We start from the raw sequence: 20,143 nt of genomic DNA, 5'->3' as shown, positions 1-20,143 counted from the left end.
AATTTATAATTAATTTATTAGCAGTGCAGAAGTTTTTTTAATTATTTTTTAATAAAAAATTTAATTTAAATATACTATCAATATAAAATAATTTTATACATACATCTAATTACAAAAAATGAAATGGACAAAAATAACTATCTAAAGAAACATGTGATTAATTAAATGACTGTAGAAACAATTAAACTCAATAAATACATAACTTTTTAGTTTTTGTCTCACTTTAATTATATATTTTTTATTTTCGAAGAATAGAAGTAATCATGTGTATCTTTTAGCCAATGAGTTATAACTCAAATGGCATAATCTCTCTATACTCAATTAACAGGTTGTGGGTTCGAGTCTCCTATCTTTATTAAAAAAAAAAAAATCATGTGTACCTTTTAGGAACAAATAAGTATCATAAACTTTTTAGAAATTAAACTAATATTATGTGTATCTTTTTTAAAGATTAACTTAACATGACAAGTTTTTCTTAAGATTAAACTAATCTTTTGTGTATTTTTTTTAGAGATCAAACTGAAAACGGTTAATTTACTCTTTAAACAATTAAAACATTAGGCAATTGATGTAACATACACCACACATCTAAAGACATTTCACATTCTCACTGTAAAATTGGAAGACATTGTAACTGTACCTGAAAAAGCACAAAAGGCTGCTTCTACTTATTGGACACTATCCTAGTTTCCTACTATACTGTACAGATCAGAATACAAGTACAAAATTACATGACATTCTTAAAACAAGAAAATATATCATCTTTATGTGGTGGTGGGAGTGGTAGCTGTAATGTAATTTGTGTCCATGATCATGTCACCCTCCAGTATTCTGAGAACCTAATACAAACAAAAGAGTTAGGATTACATCATGTAGCTGATTAAATCAAAGTAAAACTTGCTTAGAAACATGATGGTTTTGTTCACCTGTGACATGCGTGGTCTGGAATAAGGATCTCTCCTCATGCATAATGAAGCTGCATGAAGCATGCAATTGACCTCATTTTCTGCATAGTTATTTCCCAATCTCGGATCAATTAGTTCCTCAATTGCATATTCTGCTAGCAATGGTCGTGCCTTCATAATACAAGTTTTCATATTAACATTTATACTCTTGAAATGATGCAAAGATCTTAGACATAATATAAGGTGACTATTCACATGCAGTTGTCTTCGTCTGAAGATAATAGTTAAGAAACGTTAGGTGATTTGATATATTTGACTAAACTAAACTCTTAAAAATCATCTTTGCAAGAAGACAACTGCACGTGAATTTTCACCAATATATTAATAGTCCTCCCTTAACTCACCCATTCAGTAAGACATTGCTGCCCCTTCGGCCTGCTAAGATCGACAGCTTTTCGTCCGGTAACAAGCTCCACCAATACCACCCCAAAGGAGTAAACATCAGCCTTTTCTGTTATTTGGCCGCTTTGAGCATATTCAGGAGCCAAATACCTAAAAACAGAACAGAATATCAACAAATTAGAGCATAGTTAGTTGCATGTTTGTTATATTACAATGACAAGTTAGATGATGAAAAAATAATTACCCAAATGTTCCAATCACTCTAGTTTCCACACCAGTGTCTCTATGTTGCTGCCACCTTGCTAGCCCAAAATCACCAACCTTGCATTGCACAATTCAACACAATGTTTTCATGAAAAAAGAAACTGCAGAGGATGATGTACTAAAGGTCTTCCTTTTCACCTACCAGTGGCTCAAAATCATGGGTGATAAGAATGTTATTCGGCCGCATGTCACGGTGGATAATGCAGCCTACTCTGCACTCCTCATGAAGATATCTCAAGCCTCTAGCAGCTCCAACGGCAATTCTTTGACGCGCTGACCATTCTAATGGTTCCTGTTTTTTCCCTGAAAAAATAATGTCAGTTTACAATTATATGAACTTAGCATCTAGAATTACTTCAATAAGTTCAAACCAACTCAAAAGTTAGAAGCAGAAGCAAGTAAAATTACCATATAAGTGAGTGTCCAGAGATCCATTACATATGTACTCATAAACCAGCAACCTTCTCTTATTCTCAATACAGAATCCAATGAGCATTACAACGTTTCGATGCTGAGCACAGCTGAGGACTTCAACCTCTGAGCAAAATTCAACATCACCCTGAGAACTAGCCAGTTTATGCTGCTTCACAGCAATGACTTGTCCATCAGGTAAGACCCCTCTGTGAACAGAGCCAAATCCCCCTTCTGCCAAGAAATTAGCTTGAGAGAATCCACTCGTAGCGAGTTCCAACTCCGCATAGCTGAACCACCTTGGAGGTTTCCCAAAAACAGGAGCCTTGTGTTGGCATATTGAACACAATGGAGGTGGACCAGGTGGAGCATTTCTTGATAATGTTATTGCTTCTCTTACATTTCCACTCAAATCCAACTCATTCATATGGCTTGAGATCTCCATTTCAGCTTCTCTTTCTAGCCTTGAGAACTTTTCCATCAAAGCTCTAGCTGTGGATGTTTGATTCTTGCTATGGCATCCTTCTTCTCTGCATTGAGATGATTGTTTGCATAAAAGTAAATCTTTGATCCATGGTTGGAATCTCAAGGTTGCTGAGGATAGGGACAACTTTTCGCTATCCGAGTCTGAACTAGCATCAACTTCTTCATTTCGTTTAATAGTTTCCTCTTTCTTTGACTCACCATTATTCATCTCAGAAACAAAGAATGGTGAAGTTCCAGGATCAGAGCTTGAAACAGATGAAGTACCGGCTTCAGTCGCAGTAGAAGGCGTCCCTACATCTGGACTACTAGTTGGGGTGACAACTGCTCCTTTTATGGAACTCAAAGAATCATTCTTATTCTTGGCTTGTCTTCCAAGCTTCCCATCTTGCTTGGAATGTAATGGAGCTGCTTCTTCAAGATCCTTCTTTTGTGATCCATTCAAATTCAACCGGAGCACTTTCGCTTGGGATTGTTTCATAACAACAATGTTGCAATGCAGCTCTTCCATACACTGCTTTTCTTCTTGTTTTAGCTGCCTGCAAAGAAAGCACAACCAAAATAAATACCAAAAGCAAAAAACTATCATCTCAGATCAATAAAATTGTAAATTAAACCAGGAATTGAGAATTCATCAATTTTGTTATCACTAATTACTTGTCTAATACAACCCAATTGGCTTGGGCCTTTCTAGCTTCTGCAGCCACTGCTCCACAAGGTGATCCAGAAACAATTTTAATCTTGACATTTATCTGTTGAACAAGGAAAACAGTTTTAAAATAATGATACTGAAACAGCAACAAAGATGAACCTAACAATACATACATCAAAGGATTCTAACCTTATTTGGATCATAGATGTCATGGAGCTGAAGAATCATCTGAGAGAAAGAATCAGTAATCTCACTCTTCTGCTCTGAACTAGTTGGAGAATGAGATTTCTTTTGAGTGTTGGCACAGTCACCAGCAAACCTTGGAAAACCCCATAATCTTCTTCCTGCATATTTGCACAAAAATATTCAGGTAAAAGATACCAAACAAAATAGCTATGTTTCAAAATTCTCAATCAACAATAATAACAACTTGAATGCTAGAACCTGTGAGTGCCACATAGGACAGCATCTAAACTATTCAGTACTTTGTAAAAGAGAAGTATTATCTGACAAAAAGGAAAGAAAGCACAGAAACAATGAGCATATGGAAGCAAATAGAAGGTTTACCAAAACTTTGTGAAGAAGGCACAACCACTATTAGTGTAATGCAATCCCCAGGTTGAACAACATGAGTCAGAGACCAAACAAGTGCTGTCTTTGGAATTTCCTTTGATGCCTTAACAGCAACAATAACCTTCTCAGCACCATCTGAACCTTTTTCTTCCTTCCCTCGCTTATGCTGTTCTCGACTCATCATCACCACCACCACCACCACTACCACCACCACCACCAACAATCCCACAAAAGCTATAACAGGTTTCAGTGAATAACCATCAAAGACATGTATTTGTATATACTAAACAAGAAGTTGGAGAAGCGTATCAGATGAACATGATCAAATTCACTCCTTTGGCCCCACCCCACCTTTTCAATCATCAAGCAATAGCAGAGAAACCAGTAATAAGACCTTTTTAATCAAATGCAAACAACTCCTCTTTTTAACTTCCTCATGAACTTGCTTTTTCTTCACTCAAGAACAAGATGGTTTCTGCATGTAGCTAGGTTCCCAAAATAGTATCAAATCCGTGAAGAATCCATGTGACCCTTTTGGCTCAGAAAGCAACATGCTGCATTCCCCAGCTCACAGTGCAATGTAGATTTCAAGTGTGAGAAAAAAGAAATCCATGAAGATTGAAAAGCACTGCTCACTGAACCAAAGAACATGCCTTTTCAGTTTTGCATTGGCTTTGCCTTTGAGCCTTCAAATCAACCTCCAAGTCAAAACATGGATCCAACTAGCTGGATTTACTGTTGACATGACCTTAGAGGAACCCCTCTACACCAAAAGAAACAGTAACCATGAGTTTCAATTGCCACTGATATGACTTAAGATAAAGGTTATTTTAGCTCTCTGAGCCACTCAAAGTTCAGTACTAGTTTTTTCACTCTGCACAGTCCCAAATGTCATTTCAATTAAAAAGTAGAAAAACAGTGATTTGGATGAATGAAGAAAAAGAAGAAATCCAAAACAATGTGAGAGACAAGCCACAAGAAAGAACTGGTACCTGACATCTTGTTGGTTTAGAAGATACAGAAACATAATTTGGCAACTATCAAACAAAGAAGAGAAAAAAGACACTAGGGATGAGATCCAAACCTTTCTTTTTCTCTATTATCATATATTGTTTTTCTATCATTCTACTCTATTGGACATTGAACATTAAGCTAAAAAATAAGAATATAAAACAAAGATATCAACATATCATACACTTTTCTGTTTAATATTATTGTAGTAAACAAAATGAAAACCCTGTAGAGTCAAGCTCGTAACAGTTCCTCATTGGGAATAACAAAACTTTATATGATTAAAAAAGAAAAAGAGAATAACAAGAAAAAATATCCTCAAAAACCAGGCAATGTGAACATATGCATGAAAACTAAGACCTTCAATGAGCTCAAGGGGTTGTCTTGTCAAACACCCTCTTTTTTTCTTATGGTTCATTCAACTTTAAACTTGCAAAAGCTCAAAGCTTTAACGTAAATGCATTTGCTTACTTTGCTACACTTGCACTTCCAGCATCATCATTTGGGTAGTATTAACGCCATGGCACAGAATGAAAGGAAAAAGAAAATGATGAAAAGGGGTTGTCAAAACCAAAACCAAGCACAAGGGAATGGACCACCATGAAAAGAAATGAGACAAAGTTTGGAACTTTTAACAACCCAAGTAGCCCAATCCTCAATGCAAAGAGAGAAAAGAGAGGAGAGTTCTTTTCTTTTGTGACATGTGAGTAGTAACCAATGGAGATAGAGACATATAGAGAAGTGAAGAGAACACAGATAAAGATATTAAGATTTTTTTTTTTCTTAAGAATAATTGCAAATTTAGGATGAAACTGAAAGTCTGAAACACAATGGTGTTCCAATTCTGCCAAAGGTTCATACATGTGACATCATGTTACTTGGGAGGCAGAGAAGTAAGAAAGTGAATCAGAATTTGTGCAGAGCCTAACGCTATAAATTGGCCTCAACCATAGAGCTATCTCACATTAATAACTCTGAACTAACCATTTTCCCTTATCTACATAAATACTTAATGGGTGACATAAAAATTGAGATTTTCTCTAAATTCATTCTCTTAACAGATTTTATCAATTAAATTATTTTTTCAAAGATTATAAATTAATCATATTTATCTTTTAGTTATTCCATTAATAATTTCTGTCAACTATTGATAATGTAAAATGTTAACTAATAGAATACAGGACACATAACATGTTCGATTGGACGCTTCGACGCTGACCAAATGTATTTATGAAAATTTATTAGTTTAGTCGCTATGTCATTTTGGGAATAGAGTTTATATAAGGTTTAATTACTCTATTGGTTCCTATAGTTTCGCAAAATTTTTAATTAGGTCCTTATATTTTTTTCTTTTTAATTGAGTCTCTGTACCAATTTTTTTTTCAATTAAGTAATTAAACCTTTATATAATTGAGAAAAATAAGTAAAGTAATAAAATTTTATAAACATATTTGATTAATGTCCAATTAGACATATTAGGTTAATGTTCAATTAGACATATTAGGTCTAATATGTGTTGTCAATTAACATTTTACAATATCAACTATTAAAAAAATTATTAATAAAATGATTAAATGACAAATATGATTAACTTTTAATTTTTTGATAAACTAATTTGATTGAAAAAAAATTTAAAGACAAATTTAAAAAATATTTTATTTTTCAAAGATTAATTTAATTGTTTACCTAATTTTTAATAGTTTGAATTAAAGTTATAACATATGGTCTCAATTTTTTGTGTATGTGTGGTTTCTGGTTTTCTATGTGATAACTTCAATTGCTGCTGAAGTTGGTGATCCATGTTCCATGATTTATGATTAGTTGTGAATTGTGCATGGACTTCACGTTTGGCCACCTTCTAACTAATTTTGTTCTGTTCTTCATATATTATATACTTCTATTAGAATCATATAATATAGTCACATCTTAATTAATTATGATAATAATAATAATAATATCTTGTAGCTTTATAGTTAGCATCATCAGGCTTTCGCATTCAGATCAGTGATACATACTAAACAATTTCCAGAAGTTTTAATTAGATTAATACGTTGCAACATGATGGTCCAGCTTTAATTTATACTGTCATATATTTAATTGTGACATTAAAAAATAGAATGACGTTGAATAAACACTTTTGTAAGCTTATTAGTTATTAATCAAACATGAGTAACCTACTTTACAATAAAGTAATACATAAAATACGAAGAGTTTGAAAACGGCAGAAGAGATCTGAAAATTAAAGAAATTATTCCATCAAAAAATAATTAATAAACTTTGAAACGATATGACATGAATGCACGTTTCCTTCTTTCAAATGAATTCATAATTCGTAATATTATATTTATTATTTTTTATGTACAACAAATTCGATTCATCTAATTTAATTTCAAGAATTGTAGTTATGTTTTTTTAATTGAATTTTTTAGTTTTTCAAATATATTATATATGTTAAATATGGATATTAAAGAAATGATGAATTTAACTACCACTTAATTTTTTTAATATACTTTTGAATCTTTCTATCAATTTGGAACTATCTATTTGTTTTTTTAGCCCCTAGCTAAAAATCATGCATAAATTAAATCATTGAATTATGGCTAATTTACTACCATTTACCAATTGAATTGACCTTCACAATTCAAAATTGAGGCACATGGATCAAAAAAACTCCAAACAAGTACTGTATACGATGGCAAAATTGATTTAGATTACAAATTATTATTATTATTATTATTATTATTATTATTATTATTATTATTATTATTAGCTGTTGTAATAATAGGGAACATGTTAGGTACGTCAAAAATAGGGCAATTTACGCATTTAAATTGTTTGATTCCCAATATTACGTAAATACATTGTTTCAGTTTTTAATACGCAAATGCATTGTTTCTATATTTTATGTAAACCGCTACTACCAGTAGCGGTTTACGTGTGAGTGTGTGTGTGTGTAAACCGCTACTGGCAGTAGCGGTTTACGTGTGAGTGTGTGTGTGTAAACCGCTACTGGCAGTAGCGGTTTACGTGTAAGTGCGTGTGTGTAAACCGCTGCTGGCAGTAGCGGTTACGTGTGTGTGTGCGTGTGTGTAAACCGCTACTGCCAGTAGCGGTTTACGTGTGATGGTTTGCCTATATAAACCGTGGTTGCAGCCGCGGATTATGTGTTTAGAAGGTTTGAGGAGTTTTCTAGAGAGAGGAAATTGTAGAGAGAAGTCAGAGCAAGTTGTGAGCGGGCCCGAGGTTCCTCAGCGGCGACTTCTGGCGAGTTATCATGGCAGGCAGGAACCTGTACCGACTGAACGGCGTTGCGCATATTGCCGGTTCTATTGGTGACGAGGTTAGTTAATATTTATTTTTTTTCTAGTCTTTGCATATCTTAGTCAGAAAAACGGTAGGTTAGGTAGACGAATTAGAATTTATAGATTAGTCGTTGTATCCTGAATTTAGGGTTCGCATGCTAGGATGTTAGTTCACTAATCTTGGTTTAGTGTTTTTAGTTTTTCTTGGTTAGTTATAGATATGCCTAGTTACCTGAAATTTAATTCCATTCAATGAATGTTATGCCCGCTAATTAATGTTGGTTTAGTTTAGGGAACGGGATAGTTGACATTAGTGAATTATTATAGTTTGTTTAGGATATTTGTATGATATGAAGTTTTAAATTTTAAATCTTTACAATATTTTAAAATTTCTGGATGTTAATAAGTAAATTATTTGTGTTGTTATTTTCCCTATCGTGAGTAGGAAATTTTTTTTAAATATTATATAGGAGAATTTGCTGATGGTTTAAGGTATTCGTATTCGGTTAGATATGGAAATCTGTTTAAGGATAGGAGAATTTAATTGGACTCTGTTTTCGTTTGTTGTTCTGTGCAGCCCAATAGGTGTATATACAGTGTGAGGCGGCAACAGAATATGCCCATGCATGAAAGGATCATCCCGTATTTAGAGCGGGCTGGATTGTACCATTTGGCTAGGCTAAATAGCCAATGGTTCTGGTTGGATGAGCCACTCGTTAGTGCGTTCGTTGAGAGGTGGCGTCCTGAGACGCATACGTTCCACATGCCTTTCGGAGAATGCACAGTGACATTGCAGGATGTGGCATTTCAGCTAGGGCTTCCTGTGGATGGGGAGGCTGTGAGTGGTTGCCTTGGTGAGTTTGAGACATACATGGAGGGTGGCCGACCAGCTTGGGAGTGGTTTGAGGACCTATTCGGTGAGCGGCCCCCACCGAATAAGGTCAAGAAGATGACAGTACACTTTACATGGTTCCACGAGAGGTTTAGGGTGCTACCACCAGATGCGAGCGAGGAGACTGTCCGCATCTACGCACGGGCCTACATCATGATGCTGTTATCGACTCAGTTATTTGGGGACAAGAGTGCGAACCGGGTTCATATACGATGGTTGCCATTTGTGGCAAACCTTGATGGCATGGGGAGGTATAGCTGGGGTTCGGCCGCTTTGGCGTGGCTGTACCGATGTATGTGTCGGGTAGCGAACAGAAATGTGACTAATCTTGCGGGCCCGCTCCAGTTACTTCAGAGTTGGATATTCTGGCGGTTTCCGTCTCTTAGGCCGGCCGGGTTTGAGGTTTTCTCTTTCCCGCTGGCATCAAGGTATGGGTTATGCTTTTTTAAGTTTAACAAATTTATTGGGCATATTTTAAATTTTGTGTCTCATATGACTTAAATTTAGGTGGTCTGCCTACTTACCTCCTAATGATGGAAAGGAGCAGAGGGTCATTAGGTATCGGCTTGCATTGGATCGACTGACCGCTCGTGATGTAAGTTTTATAGCAGCAAGAGTTTTACTTTTTGTTTGATCTCTATTCGTGACTAGATATATACTTGTTATTGTAGTCCTTGATGAGTTCTTAAATTTCAGATTGTGTGGGAGCCCTACTCCGCGCTTGATGTACTTGCCGTGGTCCATCCAGAGATACTTACAGAGGAGCACAGTCGCATGTGGCGAGCCGTGACTGCCTTGATATACTTTGCGGTCATCGAGTGGCATCAGGTTGACAGGGTTGTTCCACAGCTAGGTGGAGTACAACATATCCCCGAGGATGCTTTGAACGTAGACTGGCTGCATGCTAAGGACGGTAGGGGTGGCGATAGGTGGTTTCCCCACTACTATCGGAAATGGCATGAGCATTGGGAGAACCGACTTGATGCCGTCATTTCCATTGAGCGAGTGGCAGATCCTGGCCCATCCGCAGATTACCTAGATTGGTGGTACCGAGAGGCTCAGCGGTTCCTTAGCCCTGGGGCTGCATTTGCCGATCCTAGAGGCACCCAGATACCTCCGGAGGCATATCAGAGAGGATCCTCCCAGGTTCCACGCAGATCACAGCTACCTGATATGCCGGACAACCGTCGTGTTGAGAGACGCCGTCGTGTTGGTACTAGGGACACTGGTCGAGAGTGGAGGTGGTTACATGATGTCATGCAGGAGGATGACGCAGGCGGAGATGCTAGAGCTGAGGTCGATCACCGTGTTCGTCGGGCTAATGCCAGACGTGGGAGAACTCCGGATGATACACAGCACGCAGGCGGAGTTAGTGGGACCGCAGCGACTGAGGCTGGAGGGGATACATTCACTAGCAGAGCTTATTCTCAGATGCCGGAGTTCACACCGACCATGACTATGGATTTAGATGATCAGCTGGTCAGTCCACGGTTTTATGCAGACTTTGCTGAGTTGATTAGGGATGATGCTGGCACGTCGAATGTGCAGTTTGGTGGCCAGTCTTACCAGCAGCAGATGCCGGATGTGCAGATGGAGACCGGAGCTTACCAGCCACATATGACGGAGATGCATTCCCAGCCACATGATTATCAGGGTCAGTATGGGGTAGATCTGAACGTGCCTGCAGGTAGTCCGTTGGATACTTGGTTCACTATGGGGGGCACCCCCCAGTCCGCGTTCGGGTTAGACCCTCCACGTGATGATGTTGGACAGGAGGCAGCCCGACCGACTCGAGTCAGACGTCCAGCTCGATGTGGGACAGGATCTCATCTCCTTGGTGACTTTCATGATGTTGCGAGGGATGATCGCGATGGTTAGCACCATGTGTTGTTGTTTTTTATTTCTCGCTATGTAGTTTATTTTCTGATTTAGGACTTTTATGTTTTTTATATTTGGATGACTGTTATTTTGGGTACTTGTTACTTTATGTTTTATGCCCGTTGGACCTTATATTTAGTCTTGTTGGAAGGACTTTTATATTGTTCAGTTTTTACATTATGATTATGTTGAGACAGTCTATTCTTTATCGATCTATTAGCTAAAATGGAAATTAAGCACAATATCTCTAGAAAAGTGAAACACAACTACCGATATTATCATTAACAAGACAAAACAAAAAGACTAAAAACTCATAACTGATAAACGAAAAGACTAAAAACAAATAACTTAAAACTCATAACAAGCAGACACGTTTGTTATCACGGAAACTACGACAAACGAAATAAGTAAAGATAAATCTACATCCCACTAGTAGATCCTCGCTAAGGGCAAACCCGTCGGGTATGACCGGGCTGCCTGCACAGACCACACCTCTTAGGTCGGCTGGTGTCGGCTTTGTCCATGTTGTTGCGGATGCGGGTGGACCGTGGTCGTCCTTCTCTAGCCCTTCTCATGCCCGGATCGGGTATAACCGTCGGCCCGTCATATGGTGGCCAAAGCCCCTTTGGAATACATGGTGAAAAGGACATCTCATACACCTTAAAGACCTCAGACATGGTGTACACCTCATCAACATAAGTTGCCCAATCTAGGCGTGACTGCGCACAGCATGCGAGGGCATGGCAGCAGGGGTAGTGAAGCGCCTGGAAGTATCCACAATCGCAGGTGTGATCCCTCAGAGAAACCCGATAGCTACCCAAAGAGAATTTCCCGGTGGGAGTCGTCTCAGCCACAGTATAGTCAAGCTGATGCCTATCAAACACTGTCACCGTGAAGCACCTCGATTCCTTCAGATTACGCTCAATGGCCTTAACTACTACCTGTGAAAACCGGTGCCCGGACCCTAACTGTGCCTCTGCCGTCTGCCCACGGACAACAAACAACTCGGCCAACCGGAGATATGTCGACTTAACCAGAGACGTCACCGGGAGATTTCTTGTGCCCTTTAAGACAGAGTTCACACACTCAGAGATGTTGGTGGTCATGTGACCGTATCTTCTCCCACCATCCTTATGCTGTGTCCACCTCTCATAAGGCATTTTGTTTGCCCATTCGCACATGGCCGGGTTCTCCGTCCTCATTATATCAAACCAATAGTCAAATTCTGCTTCCGTCTTCGCATACGCGGCATTTACCAACCACCTCCGCGCATCCTGCCCCTTGAAAGTGAGGGCAAAATTTGCAGCAACATGCCGAATACAAAATGCCCGATAAGCATGGGGGGGTTGCCAACCACTATCGGGGCTCTCTAATGCAGCCTTGATGCCGTTGTGTCTGTCAGAGATCACGAGAATACCTTGCTGTGGAGTGACATGCCTTCTAAGGTTCGATAGAAAGTACGACCAAGAATCTGCGTTCTCTCCCTCCACGAGTGCAAACCCAACAGGCAAAATGTTCGACTTACCATCCTGTGCGATCGCCAACAACAACGTCCCGCCATATTTGCCATACAGGTGTGTGCCGTCGATGTTTATCAGCGGCTTACAGTGGCGGAAAGCCTCAATACACGGAGGAAACGTCCAGAACATCCGATGAAAGAAAACTCTATCCTCGTCAACTTGGTCACCCACCCTAACCGGGGACGTCTTCAATAGAGCAATCGAACCTTCCATCGTGCATGTGACTCCAAGGATCCACCGAGGCAGATCTGCATATGACTCCTCCCAATCACCATATATTTGCGCTACTGCCTTCTGCTTCGCCAACCACACCTTCCGATAACTAGGCATGAATCCATAAGTCGCCTCCGTGGCCTCTTGCAACACCTTAATAGACACCGACGCATCAGCTCGAACCAATGGATAGATTCTCGCACAGATAACATGATAATCAAGCTGCTTGTGGTCGCTTGATATCGATGTGGCCATACACGTGTGCAGACCGTTGTACCTCCTAACCTCTCATGTGCCCTTCCTTTTCCGCATGACTATCCGACCACGTGCACCCGTTACCAAACTCCTTGCATCTCCCTTGGTATTTCAGGTTGTCGGACTCCATAACCTTGTACTCAACTCCACGCCGAATACTGTAATCCTTCACACTCAACACGGCTTCCTCTTTACTCTGGAAGGATTGGCCAATCTGAAATTCAGACATATTTGTCCCATCATGCATCCCCTGCCCCTCGAATGTTGCATCAGCATTCTGCTGTTGGCCGATGGCTTCCAAGTTCAAAGAAGAGAGGTGGGGAGGGTACTCCTGTGTTGCAGAACCGGAACATCCATGGGCTGAACGTCCGTCTCTTGGAATATCATCATCACTGTCCCCACCAATATCGAGAGGCTCCTCATCCAAATCATCGTCAAACAGTGCATTCTCAACCCGATCCGGTCCGGCATCGCATTCAAAATCAGGAACAACAGGACCAACATATGCATGAACAGCCCCAGCACGTTCGGGCTCCGGATTCGGAACTGCCACTGCTACCACAGGCATCGATGTTGAGGCACCACCGGCTGGGATCGACTGAGGATTAGGGGCCGATGCCCCTGAGCTATCCACACCATCTTCCAACTTTGCAAACAGCTCAGTTACCCTCACCTCCGGAAAACTACGCCTGCAGTGAAACAAGACATGCAAGTCTTCATCCGACCCGATCACGAAGGTCTCATATCTCACACCAGTTGAGACAACATCAATGGAAATCTTGTAAAATAATTTTTTTACCCACTTCGTCCCACACACACCGAGCTTCCGTAATATGCTTTGCTTAATCTCCGCCAACGTATTCGAAGATCGGATAAAAACACTAAGTGGTTCTCTATCTGTAAATTTTACACCATGCCTTTTGCTCTTTTGAATTTTTCCAGAGCAGTGAACCAGAGCCACAAAACTATCCTCTCCCTCCATTTGTGAATAACACTCTACTTCTTCACATTTGGTCCCTCTATGGTTTATATAGGCAGCCCCATTCAGACACACACACGTAAACCGCTACTGGCAGTAGCGGTTTACACACACGCACACACACACGTAAACCGCTACTGCCAGTAGCGGTTTACACACACGCACACACTCACGTAAACCGCTGCTGCCAGCAGCGGTTTACACACACGCACTTACACGTAAACCGCTACTGCCAGTAGCGGTTTACACACACACACACACTCACACGTAAACCGCTACTGGCAGTAGCGGTTTACATAAAATATAGAAACAATGCATTTGCGTATTAAAAACTGAAACAATGTATTTGCGTAATATTGAGGATCAAACAATTTAGTTGCGTAAATTGCCCTCAAAAATATATTAGGAGTCACTTAAATAAAGATGGTAAAAATGTCTTTTTTTTAAGATATTTTTAAAAATTAAAATTTAACACATATAATTAATTAAATTGTGATATTTTTATTAAAATTAAACCAGATAAATTAGTTTAGCCAAAAAATTGATAAATTAAATTTTGAACTGATATAAATTATTTTTTATAAAAAAATATTACAATATTCTTATTATAAAAATAACTAAAATACCCATATTAAATATATATATATATTAATTTTGAAAATTCTAAATCTTAACCCTATGACGACAAAAAAGAAAAAAGCTAGAATTTAGGATTCTCAAAATTAATATATATAATAAGAGTATTTTAGTAATTTTTTATAATAAGAGTATTGTAGTAGTTTTTTATAAAAAATAATATTAATTTCGACCAATTCAAAATTTGATTCACCAATTTTCGATTAAATTAATTTGTCTAGCTTAATTTTGACAAAAATAACACAATTTAATCAATTATATGTATTAAATTTTAATTATTAATAAATATCTTTTAAAAAAAATATTTTAAACGTTTTTATCAGAATAACTCCCAAATATATTAGTATAATGTGTTAATAATGAATATGCTAATATACATGATTAAGGTCATTTTCGCTTAGACTCTGCACAATAATATTGTGGCCTCTTAGGTAAACTCAACTTCAAAAGGTAACTTAACCCTGAACATGACTATATATAGGTGCGTCTAATATGAATTCATGAAAATGTTATAAAGTTACTATCATAAATTATTAGATAACAAGTGTAATTATGCGTGAAATTGAAATTATAATTTTAAGTTATTTTGTTAAAATTAATTTAAATTATAATAATTTGATTAATAAAAAAGTAATGAGTTATGTATTGTTTATTTTTTCTTAATTTAGTGTTAATTGTATTAATTTTAAAATAGTTATTAACCGATTTTAGTAATCTACTTTTTTCAATAAATCAGACATATATATTGGATGTGACCATAAATAATCTAGTAATGCTTAAATCCACCAACAAATTGTTATAGGTGTAAGAACATATTAAAATCAGCTGAAAATGAACACCAAATTATTAGAGAATTTTAATGTAAAAAGTTCTCCAATAAATAATAAATAATTTTAACCCACTAAATAACAATTTAACACTATCCTTTGATGCCTGCAAAATATACTTGAAACAATACCATATCAATGCTAGTATACAAAATTATATAATTAACGTAATTATAAAATTGTTTATCAGGAGAATAAAATAATACGAATTTTTATGATAATTCTAATATTCTCAAACTATAAATGTACAATAAGAATGCATTACCTATTAGTACCTAGAATTTGTCAATCTTTTAAATTGATAATAATAAATTTTAATAATATTACCTATATTATTTTTTTATTAATAATAAGTGTATCATTGTAATTAACTAATTATTTTTTAGTGAGAGTACATAAAAAGTACATAGTATATAAGGTGTAATAACTCAACAAATATTTCCAAAAGAAAATTTTTCATTCTCTTCAACAATGAAAAATAACTTATTTTTCTCTCTCTCTTAATGCATTATGTTCATCAAACCATCAACACCACAACTTATATGACTACTTTATTGATATACTTTATTGTTCACCATTCTTAAATTATAGTTGAACAAAATATTAAATTCCGAAAAATTTCACTAGCCCAGACGGTGGTGCAGTTGTAGTCCTCATCCGCTCCATTGCGATTGTCATCCTCATCTGCTGCCTTACGGCTGACATCTGATCCCTGTCGCTGTTCCCATCCCCTCCCCTGAGGGTGTAGTCCTCGTCCCTAAAGAATGCCATAACCGAAGCACTATTGGCGCCATAGCCACTGTTTGCGGCTGCTGCACTAAGTATACAGCCTACCATACTCGCTAGAAATTTCTCCTTGGAAGAAATTTCAATTGAGACGTACGCATACTTGTTGTCTAGAACATTAATATAGATCCAGGTCCCTATTCCAAACTGATGTAATAAAATCCATTATCTCACAGACGAGCTTTCAGTCCTTAGGATGGAGTATATTCTGAAATTCGAACAGAACCGAAAGAGAGGGAACTGGAGTTTTGAAATGCAACGGAGATGGTTGAACAATAAAGTGTATCAATGAAGTAGTTATACAAGGTGTGATGTTATTGGTTTGATGAATTAGAATGGACTAAGAGAGGGAGAAAAATAAGTTCTTCTCATTGTCGAAGAAAATGAAAAATTTCCTTTTAAAAATAATTGTTGAGTTATTACACCTTATATACTATGTACTCTTTATGTACTCTCACTAAAAAATAATTACAATGGTAAGCCTATTATTAATAAAAAAAATTCTAGATAACAAATAAATTAATAAATTTAATTAAGAGATTTCGTTATTACCTTTTCATTATAAGCTCTCAAAAACTTCTCTATATACCACGTTCATCCGCAGACCATCTTTACTCGTTATTCTTGCCTTTATTTTTCAAATTTTTCATTACATAATCTACCATAGGTAATATTGTTGATAGAATGGTATGTGGTATGAAAAATAATAAACAAAAAAAATACTATGTCTGATATACGAATTTTTTAGATGATAAATAATTGTTACAATTCACTATTACACTCTCATTGTATGCGGTAATAATTAGCCAATATTTTTAATGGAGATACCTGCTACAATTAGGTAAAAATTATGCCATTATCTTTTATTAACTTTTATGATTAATTCAATGGAGATACTTGCTCATTATATATGTTATCTACATTAATTATGTGCCAATATTTTTAGAAAAAAACTAAAAGAAGAGATATATAAATTGTTCCTTGCAAGATAAAGCTTCTGAAATGTGATCGGCTATAAGATCCGTCAGGGGCTCGGAAGTATTTTCCTCGGAATTGAAGACCTCGGCGTGAAACCTACAAAAAGGATTCTGACGCTCAAGTTAGTGCTCGGTAGTATAAACTTCAACAAGCAAAAGTAAAAATAAGGAATTTGCAGGGTTTGGTGCTATGGAGTCGTTTTTCCTAGCAGCTTGTGATCACTGTTTTTCACTTGCCCCAGACGAGGTTTGCTCGTCTGTTTAAACAGACCGCGTAGTAGAGGAAGGTGGACGTTTTAGTAATGTTCGGCTTTTTAGGGTTTGTTACCAGGAATCAATGTACGAGTTTGGTTAAGTGCGAGATTCTTGGCACTTGTGACGTGTTTGACCTGTTCTCGGTTGTGAGTTTTGTTAGCCGATGATATCGGTAAGGTACATAAATATATATAATATTGTTGCTTTATACGAAGTAGATATAAATTGCTACGTTTTTTTTATTATATTATACAACTTAAAGTTATAGTATCATGTTATTATTAATTATAGATACTTGCTATAATTATATCAAATTTAATTATGACTCTAAATAAATAAAATAGATAACAATCAATATTATTTTAGAAATTTTTTACATTCAATATTTACTGTAAATATAAAAAATAAAATAACTAATGAATAAAAATATGAGTAAAAAATAAAATATAATAATTAAAATTTAATTTTTTAACTAATTAATCTTGTGTCCATACATCATCATCATCATCATCATCATCATCATCATCATCATCATCATCATCATCATCATCATCATTATCCACTAATTAAAGTGAAAAATAAAAAACTATATAATTAATGAACCATTATTAGAATGAGTGAGAATTATAGCATGAATTATTGTGGATACAACTATCTACTAATAAAATTGTGGATACAACTAATTATTGTAGATACAACTATCTACTAAGAATTAGAACTATATCAATTAATATAATTAGAATAAATAAAAATATTAATGATTGATAATTAGTTTAATAATGCATTGAATATTAATTTGATATAATTATAATAAAGATATTTTCTTAAAATAATATAATTATACATTATTCATGAGATAATTGTAATATAATTAAAATAAATTCACTTGAAAAAAATTCATGTGTAATCTTCATAAATTACAGTAATTTCTTTATTTATGTATATGTATGTATTAATTTTGTTAAATAATTTTAAATATTTTCTTATTTATACATACATATATATTAATTATACATAAAATATTTAAATCACATATATTAAATATTTTTTGTTATAATTATTTTCTTATATATATTATTCCACAATGCGTGCAATAAATTTTTATGTTTGATATGGATATATAGTCTCCAATCCCAGCCTCATTCATATGTAAATTATATACAATTTTTTTTAGTAGAGCAATTTTAATTTTTAATGGAGATACTTGCTACAATTAAATAAAAATTATATTATTTTCTTTTATTAACCTTTATGATTAATTCGATGGAGATAATTGCTCAGTATATATATATATTATATCTACATTAATTATGTGCCAATATTTTTAGGAAAGAGCTAAAAGAAGAGATATATAAATATATATAATATTATTGCTATATAGGAAAAAAATATAAATTATCATGTTCTTTTTTATTATATTATACAACTTAAAATTATAGTCATGTTACTATTAATTATAGATACTTATTACAATATATCAAATTTAATTATAGATCTAAATAAATAAAATAGATAACAATCAATATTATTTTTTTCTTTTTTACATTCAATATTTATTTTAAATATAAAAAATAAAATAACTAATGAATAAAAATATGAGTAGAAAATAAAATATAATAATTAAAATTCAATTTGTTAACTAATTAATCTTGTGTCCATACAATATTATTATTATTATTATTATTATTATTATTATTATTATTATTATTATTATTATTATCCACTAATTAAAGCAGAAAATAAAAAATTATATAATTAACGAACCATTATTAAAATGAGTAAGAATTATAGCATGAATTATTGTAGATACAACTATCTACTAATGAAATTATTGCACATGAATGAGAATTAGAACTATATCAATTAATATAATTAGAATAAATAAAAATATCGATGATTGATAATTAGTTTAATAATACATTGAATATTGATTTGATATAATTATAATAAAAATATTTTCTTAAAATAATATAATTATATATTATTCATGAACTAATTGTAATATAATTAGAATAAATTTATTTGAAAGAAACAAAATTTTATGTGTAATCTTCATAAATTACAGTAATTTCCATATTTATGTATACATATATATTAATTATACATAAAAATATTTACATCACATATATTAAATATTTTTTTGTTATAATTATTTTCTTTTATATATATATATATATATTATTCCACAATGCGGGCAATAAATTTTTATGTTTGATATCCATATATAGCCTCCAATTCCAGTCTCATTCATACGCAAACTGTATACAATTTTTTTTAATAAAGAAATTTTAATTTTTCGTTTTGTTTTCTTTCACGTACATTTTATTTTTCCTTTAAATAGTGATATTTTAATTTTTTTTTGTTTTAAGTACACTTTTATTAAGAATTGCATTACTAATCTAAAATACAAAAAGAGAAAAAAAGGTGATATATATCCAAGAAAAAAATAAACTTAAATATTAGAAAAAAGAAATCTTATATTAAAACATTTAAAAATAACATATCCAATAAAAATAGTCGTAATATATAAATTGAGGCAATAATTTAAATTTAAATGAATGTAAAATGAATTTAATCAAATACTAATATTAGAACTAAATTACTTAAAAAATATTTAATCTATTCTAGTCCTTAAACACGTATAGATTAGAGTCATTCTCGTAATGACAACCAACTGAAACATCATAAGTTTAGACATTTAGAATTCGTGCAAATTCAGACCATCCTCTTGTTAAATAAGCTTCATCATCTGCTATCCATGCAATACGGCAAGATATAGAATTGCCACACCGAGAAACTAAACTGACCCTTATTTCCCTCAATGGCATTGCATTGATGCAAAAGAAGGCGGATAATTTCTGAATAAAAATCACAATATGTTATAAAATTATTTTAATAACGAAAAACTTAAAATAAGAAAAT

At 34.6% G+C, this 20,143-nt stretch overlaps 3 protein-coding genes across 5 annotated transcripts; 1 reads left to right on the top strand and 2 right to left on the bottom strand.

Annotated features, from left to right (window-relative positions):
• Window positions 1–571: 571 nt before the first annotated feature.
• On the bottom strand, window positions 572–5,432 carry LOC107614063 (inactive protein kinase SELMODRAFT_444075). Of its 3 annotated transcripts, none has more exons than XM_021108485.2 (10): window positions 5,062–5,432; window positions 3,685–4,453; window positions 3,307–3,461; window positions 3,123–3,217; window positions 1,980–3,004; window positions 1,714–1,874; window positions 1,552–1,628; window positions 1,310–1,457; window positions 927–1,076; window positions 572–839 (listed from the first exon to the last, which is right to left on the bottom strand). In XM_021108485.2, the coding sequence occupies exons 2-10, from the start codon at window positions 3,872–3,874 to the stop codon at window positions 765–767; spliced, it is 2,076 nt and encodes a 691-aa protein (XP_020964144.1). In that variant the 5' UTR covers window positions 3,875–4,453; window positions 5,062–5,432; the 3' UTR covers window positions 572–764. The 3 variants fall into 3 exon arrangements, with proteins under 3 accessions (XP_020964144.1, XP_016171776.1, XP_088353744.1); XM_016316290.3 differs by having other exon boundaries at window positions 5,173–5,432; XM_088497618.1 differs by lacking the exon at window positions 5,062–5,432 and having other exon boundaries at window positions 3,685–4,495.
• Window positions 5,433–7,960: 2,528 nt separating this feature from the next.
• LOC148546977 (serine/threonine-protein phosphatase 7 long form homolog) lies at window positions 7,961–13,607 on the top strand. Its single transcript, XM_088497448.1, has 5 exons — window positions 7,961–8,041; window positions 8,581–9,323; window positions 9,403–9,490; window positions 9,592–10,004; window positions 13,385–13,607. The coding sequence occupies exons 1-5, from the start codon at window positions 7,976–7,978 to the stop codon at window positions 13,605–13,607; spliced, it is 1,533 nt and encodes a 510-aa protein (XP_088353574.1). The 5' UTR covers window positions 7,961–7,975.
• On the bottom strand, window positions 11,217–13,329 carry LOC107610291 (uncharacterized). Its single transcript, XM_016312358.2, has 2 exons — window positions 12,839–13,329; window positions 11,217–12,786 (listed from the first exon to the last, which is right to left on the bottom strand). The coding sequence occupies exons 1-2, from the start codon at window positions 13,327–13,329 to the stop codon at window positions 11,217–11,219; spliced, it is 2,061 nt and encodes a 686-aa protein (XP_016167844.2).
• Window positions 13,608–20,143: the final 6,536 nt, after the last annotated feature.

This window comes from Arachis ipaensis, chromosome B8, assembly GCF_059453495.1.
Source record: "Arachis ipaensis isolate K30076 ecotype BB chromosome B8, ASM5945349v1, whole genome shotgun sequence".
NCBI classification, from domain to species: domain Eukaryota; kingdom Viridiplantae; phylum Streptophyta; class Magnoliopsida; order Fabales; family Fabaceae; genus Arachis; species Arachis ipaensis.
Note: the sequence above shows the minus strand (reverse complement) of the source record. Positions and strands in the feature narration are given on the sequence as shown.